Source organism: Pseudorasbora parva, chromosome 23 (genome assembly GCF_024679245.1).
Source record: "Pseudorasbora parva isolate DD20220531a chromosome 23, ASM2467924v1, whole genome shotgun sequence".
NCBI classification, from domain to species: Eukaryota; Metazoa; Chordata; class Actinopteri; order Cypriniformes; family Gobionidae; genus Pseudorasbora; species Pseudorasbora parva.
In genome coordinates, this window is record NC_090194.1 from 18,848,655 (window position 1) to 18,857,804 (window position 9,150).

At 33.8% G+C, this 9,150-nt stretch overlaps 1 protein-coding gene across 1 annotated transcript; it reads right to left on the reverse strand.

The window, feature by feature from the left end:
* Nucleotides 1-1,714: 1,714 nt before the first annotated feature.
* On the reverse strand, nt 1,715-3,628 carry LOC137061895 (uncharacterized). Its single transcript, XM_067432558.1, has 5 exons — nt 3,577-3,628; nt 3,284-3,429; nt 2,968-3,063; nt 2,608-2,752; nt 1,715-2,177 (listed from the first exon to the last, which is right to left on the reverse strand). Exons 1-5 carry the CDS (start codon nt 3,584-3,586, stop codon nt 1,936-1,938), a joined length of 639 nt encoding a protein of 212 aa, XP_067288659.1. The 5' UTR covers nt 3,587-3,628; the 3' UTR covers nt 1,715-1,935.
* Nucleotides 3,629-9,150: the final 5,522 nt, after the last annotated feature.

Sequence of the window (9,150 nt, forward strand, 5' to 3'; positions counted from 1 at the left end):
CTCTTTTAGTGTACTCTCAGTAAACTACTAGTTCAGTAGTTTTATACTGCAAGTTTACTTTAAGTGAACTCAACGTCATACTTGTAGTTTACTAATTATATATTATTTTTGCTCATTTAGTGTACTCTCAGTAAACTACTAGTTCAGTAGTTTTATACTGCAAGTTTACTTTAAGTGAACTCAACGTCATACTTGTAGTTTACTAATTATATATTATTTTTGCTCATTTAGTGTACTCTCAGTAAACTACTAGTTCAGTAGTTTTATACTGCAAGTTTACTTTAAGTGAACTCAACGTCATACTTGTAGTTTACTAATTATATATTATTTTTGCTCTTTTAGTGTACTCTCAGTAAACTACTAGTTTATTAGTTTTATACTATAATTATTCTTTAAGTGGATTTAACATCAGTTTACTAATTATTTATTAGTTTTGCACTTTAAGTACACTATTATGTTCCTATTAAGGTATTAAATATTATACTTTTAATATAACTTTAATTGCACTTTAAATTATAAGTAAATTCTTATGTACATTATCAGAGGACTACACAAAAATTCACATACTCAGAATTATGAACATGTTATCTTTATAAAATCAATAATTTCAAACAAATCTATTGTATAGGATTCCACATAAACTTAAAATAACAACGACACTCACATTTATTCTCCAGTTCAAAACAAAACAGTAAACACAATGTTTAAGGTAGGGTCATACAAGAGAGACCAGTTCCTAAAGAAACCACAAATCCAAACAATAATTGTTCAAATATATAACAACAAAATGCTCCATTCAGATGGCCTTCTTTGCAGTAGCTTGCTTGATGTAGCTTTCGTTGTTGCATTTTTTTCTTATGATGCGTCTCACATCTTGCATGGTGATGTCAGCGAACTTTGACAGAGCATGGTCTGTGAGTTAAAACACACACACACACACACACACACACACACACACACACACACACACACACACACACACACACACACACACACACACACACACAAAGAACTTTTTTTGTCACCCAAAATTCATCATCCAGAATTAACACAATAAAACAGTCAAAGTAGCATGTAGTGATATGCAATTCAATTTCCTGAAAACTAATGCAATATTTTCTATATTTACCAACAGACAGCTGAAATTTCCCTTTAAATGTCTAACTTTACACATATAAAAAAAATTCACAAAACGCTTTGAATGTTCCATGTTGGAGGTGACAGTAATTTAACACAATCAATGTCACCTCCAACGTCGAACATCATTTTGAAAAGTAGAAATGTATGAAAAATGTATAGGAATTTATTTTCTTTTAAAATGAAATTTCCCTTAAATTAAATACACTCACCAAATATAGCATCAAGTTTTGTGCTATCAAGCTGTGGCTTTGATTCCACATCTTTGTGTGCCCCTGACTGTCTTCCTGTCAAGCTGGAATGAGACAGGGTTTCCCTTCCGTAGACAAGTACGGCAAGGTCCCCGATGTATACTGACGGATTTGCCATCCGCAGAGAGTTAATCTTTCGCTTGGGGACCTTGACATTACATCCTGGCATGAGAAACACCTGAAAAATAATTGTCAGTTTGCAAGTGGTTATACATTGTTGTTAGACACTAATCTAATGAGATGATAATGAAACACATTCCCTGGGATATATATCTATTCATAATCTGTGCATTAATGCAAAAAACAAAGTTATTATTCCCCAACCAAATAGGAAATATGAGAGACATTTCCCAATAAAATGAACTGGGTGCGGAATGCTCCTGTGCAATGTAAGATCCTGTCTAAATCCTGTCCACACTCCTTTTCCACAGCATTGAACATTTCATTGGGAAATATGGGAATGCTTCCTCTATTTCCTGTGGTCAGGCAATATTCATAATAATCACTTATCACGCACATTCACCATGCAACTGAATATGCAGATTTTTCAGGTAATGTTTATATACTGACAAGTTGATTTACTGGGACATTGTATAATCACTTTCCCACATGGACCGTAACACTTATATGCATGTACGGTAGTTACCATATCATCAGACAACACTTGAGGAGAAACAGATGCAGAGTCTACTGATGTTGAAGCTGTTGCAGAGGTGGATGCATGAGGTGCGGTCTGAACTGTTATTTGTCCAATCACTTCTTTCAACTGCGTCACTACCGTGGGAAGCTCTGTTAAAAGAATGGGTATATAAATGATTATAAGGAAAAGGCCTTATAACTGCATGTTGACACAAATCCCAAAAATAAATCACTACTCACAACAAAATGTTTTTTTTTTTTTAAACCAATTAAATATTATTCCAAATAAATACTCATTGACTGATTAAATTGTTGCCATTCAACACACTTATTTGTGCTTTGTATAATATTAAAATGGTTTAATTTGAGTTAAACCCTATACACAACTACTTTTTAATTATTTAGAAAATGAAAATTTGCATTTTCATTAAGTTTAGTAAAGTAAGCTCACACTTTCTGTAGTTTTGCTCTGTTAGCCATTACTGTAGAGCACAAAATGTAAACACACATTTGCAAAATCAAGTTGTGTGTTTGTGTTCAAAGGGCAGATTATTATTATTTTTTGAATTCATATAATTACCTCTCATGGCATCAAGTATCTGTTTAAAGTTGTCTTCTTTTAGCCTCTTGTTTTCTCTTTTAAGTTCCTTCATTTGCTGTTGTACCTTACTCCAGTTCCTGGCAAGTATGTCCTCATCTGATGATGACTCATTTTCAATAGTTGACTGGAACACAAAGAGCAAAAAGAAAAGAAAAGAAAAGAAAAGAAAAAGAAAAAATGACTGTAAAACAAGATGTAATGCAGCAAGTCACATAAAAGTTAAAAATTACAATTATTTTTATTACATTAAAAATTACTTAGACTCAAAATGACTTATTTAACTTCAACGTTTAACTCTTAAGGGTTTCCCTAAAATGTCCAAATCTTAAAATAATTTACCTGTAAAGAAGTTTGCTTTGCCATAAGGTCCTTTTTCAGGTTTTCAATCATTTGGTCAGCTGCCTCTTTTGGGGTACATGTCTTTTTACACTTTTGCTATCAAAATGACAATTTGGATTAAATTCAAATTGATTTGTATTGTGCTTTTCACAATATAATTCCAAAGCAGCTTTACAGAAATGCATGTTTGTGTTACAATAAAGCAATGTAATATTGCTTCATTGTAGCAATGGACATTTGTATTTGTCCTAGATTCACATACAGATGCTGCAGAATCTCCACATTATCTCCATACTGGTTTTATCCATGTAAATACCTGTTTTTTTGGCTGTTCATTCTCCTCTTCTTCTACATCCTCCATCAACCAACTGTTTGGCTTTGTCTTCCTCCTGAGTGTTTGTTTCCAGATGTCTTCACCCTTTATGAATTGCTCCCTTTTCTGGCAGAGATCCCTGTAGTTGTCTGTCAAAATAAAGTTGGGTGTACATTGTGAAAAACTGGGTTCTCAGCTGTTCATGGCAGTCTGTGATATGTTTTGCTTGTTTACTTATGTCTAATCCATCAAGATTAGTGATGCAACACTTAATTAAAAGATTAAATTAAACTTACCACCAAACATTAAAACCTTTGCAGGAAAAAGGGCTGGACAATTTTTTCTTTTTTCTGCCTTTTTCCCACTTCACACTCATCCATCCATCTTCCTCCTCGAGTGTGGGACATTGTGTTATAATTTTTGAACAATTTTTCTGGTCTTCAATACTCATCCAGTCAATTTTACCAACTTCCACGCTCTGATCCTTGAAATAATAAATTGCAAATGCCATTGTTTAACTGCTGTGAGGGAAAGACGTTTTATCTTTATTTTCTTTTTGCTTTGAGGTGTTTGTTGCTGACAACTGCTTGGTGTTAATTAGGCAAGAGCTAAGATTCAGGTGTGCGCGAACGGATCACGTGACTAAATATCCGTAGACGCTTCCAAAATTATTTTTAAAAAAAATCGGAGATGCATTTTTGTTGATGCAGGTGCTTGCAACATAAATAATGGCTAAGCGTTCTGGACCTTACAAAAGATACTTGGAAGATGACTCGGAAAGAATTCCAAGGAGAACCAGGTTCAGATGGATTGAAAATGACATTATGGTAAGTCATTTTTATTTTTAACATCGACATGAAATCCGAAGTTAATATAAAGGCTACCGACAAATAAATAAATAAATAAATAAATAAATAAATAAATAAATAAATAAATAAATAAATAAATAAATAAATAAATAAATAAATAAATAAATAAATAGTTTGCCCTGGAGATGGAGAAGAGGATCATTCCATGTTCACAAACATTGTTCGCTAGGCCTAAATGTCTTGAGAACATATGGCTGGCTATTGAATTGTATTTTTGAAATTCAATTTAAAATATACGAATAAAATAAACAAAGTTCAGCTGTTTGCTCGTTACCTTTTTTGTAACACAATCTTTCCCACCCAAATTACACCCTGAAAACATCGAACCTATTAGGTCTTAAAATTTTCGGATAAACCTCAAGGGTGAGCAATATGGATCTTGTAATCTATTATTTGGCTGTAAATAGCAGGATCATTGGGCCTCATTCACACCAGCAGAAATAATTTGTGTGTAAATCGTTCGTAAAGCCGCTCTGACGAAAATTTTCGGATTCATGAAAATATTGCGGAGCCCGGGACGTCACCTATAGAAGAAAAAAAAAAATATTTTTTTTCAATCCGTTCTCTCAGTTTATAAACCGTGATCACAAATTCTTAAACTGTTCCATCGGTTTAGCAAACCGTACCCACGAATTTATAATCCGTGCGCTCAGATTTGCAAACCGTATCCTACCCATAGCCTACCCTCGTTTTTAAATCCGTTCCCACAAATTCACAATCCCTACACACGGGTTTGTAAAAACTGTTGGCTACTTACTGATTCATTTAAGAACAGTAAAATCCCAGGTGTTAACGAATCTTATTGTTTTATTGTGTATTATTCATCAAATTATATTACCTGCAGTGGTTCTCTGGAATTCAACGATTTAATAAGAATTTTGTGCGTCAAAATCTTGTTTAATTGTAATAATCTTCGCACTTAATTGCCTATAATAAACCTGGTTGACATTGTGTAGAATGTTTAAATAAATAACAACTATTATTATTTAGCCTATTGTTATTTTTTAAATGTATTTATTTATCAATTAGGCTTATTTTTAAATTTATGATTATAAATGGGTGCACATAAAACAAATTATCTTAAAATAATTAATAATTAATAAAAAATTTACAGTTTTAGAAATGTTTATTTACTATTAATTTATAAATTTAATTCATTCAATAAATAAAGATTATTTATTTACAATAGCCTGCATCGCACCAGGTGGCCTGGTTGAATCTGCCGCAAAGATTGGAGGCGGGGTACAAATCCGTGAGTAGCCTATTGTTTTCACAAACCCATGCTTAGGCCTAAGGATTGTGAAAGCGTGTGCAGACTGCGCACGGATTGTGAATTTGTGGGAACGGATTTAAAAACCGAGGGTATGGATACGGTTAGCAAAATCTGAGCGCACGGACTGAAAATTCCTGGGTAGGCCTACGGTTTGTTAAACCGAGGGAACAGTTTAAGAATTCGTGATCACGGTTATAAACTGAGAAAACGGATTGCAAAACCGTTGGCACGGATTGTTTTTTTTTTTTCTTTCTCCTAGGTGATGTCCCGGTCTCCTTAATACGGAGCCCGGGACGTCACCTATAGGAGAAAAACAAAAACAAAAAACAATCCGTGCCAACGGTTTTGCAATCCGATCCCGAATATTAAACTGTTCCCTCGGTTTAACAAACCGTAGCCTACCCACGGATTAATAAACCGTTCCCACAAATTCACAATCCGGTAATACTCACGGATTCATTTAAGAAGAAGAACAGCAAACTCCCAGGTGTTAACGAACCGTATTGTTTTGTTGTGTATTATTCATCAAATTATATTGACTGCAGTGATTCTCTGGAATAGCCTACAATGATTTAATAAGAATTTTGTAAGTCAAAATCTTGTTTAATTGTAATAATCTGAGCACTTTATTATTATTGCCTAATAAACCTGAATGGCATTGTGTATTATGACTGACTTTTCATTTCTTTGTTCCTCTTTTCTTCTTCTAAATGCATGTAGCCTAAATGCAATATGCAAATAATTATAATAACAACACTAATTATTATTAGGCTATTTATTGTATTTTTTTAAATGTATTCACTTATCTATTATTTTTATTTTATGATTATAAAGGGGTGCACTCTAGACAGGATTTTTATCATAAAATAATTCATGAATGTTTTATAAAAATAAAATAAAAAGTTTTTTACAGTTTTAGAAATGCTTGTAGGCTACTAGCCTATTCCTTTTTAACATGAAGACTTGTTTCGGTGATTTTATTATACTATGCTTTTTGCCCAAAATGGACTTTAAAAGATAAAAATAATGACTAAACAAATTCTCAAATACAGTTTTTAAAAACCTATGCGCACGGATTGTGAATTTGTGGGAACGCATTTAAAAACCGATGGTATCCAAAATTCGTGGGTACGGTTTATCAATCCGTGGGTACGTTTTGTGAAAACCGAGGTAACAGTTTGAGGTAAGAATTCCTGATCACGGTTTATAAACTGAGGGAACAGATTGCAAAACCGTTGGCATGGATTGTTTTTTTGTTTTTTCTCCTATAGGTGACGTGCGGGGCTCCGTATTACATGGAGCCCCCAACATGTCATGCAGTAAAAAACTAGTAGGCTAAATCATGCGCACGATTTATAAAACGAGGGAACGAAAAATGATTGCATTTTGGGGGGAAAAGCCAACTCAAAGAAGAATGGTTTCTTTCTTACTTAATTCATAATTTTTATTGAATTTCAAAAATACTAATAAATTGAGTATGTTCTCATCAAATTATGTTTCCACATAAGGATGCAATAACTTGAAATGGAAGGGCAACACAAACATAAAATAAAATGAATTTGCCTGCATCTAGGCTATGATATCTAATGAAATTCAGCACCATCAAATCTATTTACACAAAAAATAGATTGTCTGTTACAATCAATATCCCTGTAGGAGGTGACTGTTTCAAAGGAATCTCCATGTGATGTGCAACAACACTGATTCTAATAATTATTTGGCAACAATTATAATGTAGAATTCATTTAATTTCAGAAACGTTATCTATCCTCTTTGGTCTTGTATTTGGCTGAATTCATGGCCCTTTTTACTTTTTAATTTATTTTAGGCTACTTTATAAATTGCTAAAACTATCAAAATATTATTAAAAGTATAAGGAATTTCCTTGACATGTCATCCTTCCCATTTTTTTAAAGGATGAGGATGATCAAGACAATGGGGATGACCAAACAAACACTAAAGACATCCTGAGTAATGCGTCCAGCAGTGGCCCTGACAAAGTGGACAAAGACAGATCCTTCAGGACCAGTTTATTTTGTGCTGACATTCAAGAGGTAAATACACAATTATACACATATCACACATATCTTTCCTTTGGTTAAATACCTTTTTCATTCACTGATAATATTTCCTTTCATCTCATTTTTTTCATTTACAACCTGTAGAATGAGGAAGACCTGTCAGATTCTGAAGGAAACATGCTTGATTCTGAAGATGAAAATTATGTGGAAAGAGAAGACTTGATGGAGGGTACTAGTGGAGAAAACGCATCTGAATTAACAGTGGTATGTAGTACGTTGTGACACAGTGTTTTCGTTAGTGTAACAGTTCACGTAGACCTGTTTGGCCAAATACGGAAGTGAATTGACAGACACAAATAGAGTATTCTGCATTACCAACCCATGAAAGCACAAATATAAACTAATGACAATATTGAGACCATAAAAACAAATCATTCCTGGGCAATTCAAGAATGTACCAAACCCTGTTATTTTTATTTTTTATACCCTGTTATTTTTGGTTTGCAGCTAGGATATGATAAAGTGATTTAAAATGAAAAGAGTGAAGCTATTTTGTGATTATGGAGGGTAAATATTTCTAGGAAATATACCCAAGAAAGGTAAAGAAAATAAGATGGACTGATATTCCTGATCATTCTGCTGCTGCTCACATTTTTAAATATTTTGTCTCTCTGTAGGGAATTGAAGATATAGCCATTACTGGTGACAAGCCCTTGTATCCTGGTGCACCTCTTTCAAAAGGAGAAAGTGCATTAATGCTGATGTCTTATATGTTACGACACAATTTAACAGGCAAAGCACTTACTCACTTACTGGAAATGTTTAACATCATGTTTCCAGGTCTGATCCCATCTTCACATTACCTTTTCCACAAAGATTTTGGAAGTTCCTCTAAATTTGAAGTACACTTCTATTGTGAAAGTTGTTTAAAATACCTAGGCGTCAGAGGAGACTGTCCCTCTCAATGTGACACTTGCAATTCAGAATTTGATGCCAATTCAAACCTTAAGAATGGATTCTATTTTCTTGTTTTGCCCCTGTATGCACAGATTCAGCAGCTTTTGCAAGAATATGGTGTAAATCTTAATGAAAAAACTAGAACAAGTGGGGTTCTCTCTGACATACAATCTGGTGAAGAGTATCAAATGTTATGTGACAGTGGAGTTCTTGGAAAAGATGATTTGACACTAATTTGGAATTGTGATGGCGCACCAGTATTCAAAAGTTCTAAATGCAGCATTTGGCCAGTTCAGTGTCAGGTAATTGAACTGGAACCAGAATTGAGAAAAAGTCACATTTTGATGTCAGCGTTATGGTTTGGGCCAAGTAAACCATCCATGCTAACATTACTAACACCATTTGTTAAAGAAGCCTTATTATTAGAGACTGAAGGTATTGACTGGAAAGACGCACAGGGAAACCAGCATGTTTCTAAAGTGTTTGTGGTGGTGTGTAGCTCTGATTCAATGGCTCGTCCAATGCTTCGTAACACAAAGCAGTTTAATGGTTTTTATGGTTGCGACTTCTGTTATCACAAAGGTGGTAAATCCTATCCATACGATCAACCTGAACCCAAACTTCGAAATGAAAGAGATCATTTCAGTCATGCAATGTCAGCTTCAGATAATGAGCCAGTATTTGGAGTAAAAGGGCCATCTCCTTTAATGAAGCTTAGTCATTTCCAAATGATAAATGGTTTCATTCCTG

Bases quoted from the DNA above. Each gene is read 5' to 3' on its own strand.
- LOC137061895 (XM_067432558.1), bottom strand. The intron at 3,064-3,283 runs GTATTTACATGG...TCATTTTGATAG, and splicing joins ATGAACAGCCAAAAAAACAG to CAAAAGTGTAAAAAGACATG. The intron at 2,178-2,607 runs GTAATTATATGA...TTCTTTTAACAG, and splicing joins GATACTTGATGCCATGAGAG to AGCTTCCCACGGTAGTGACG.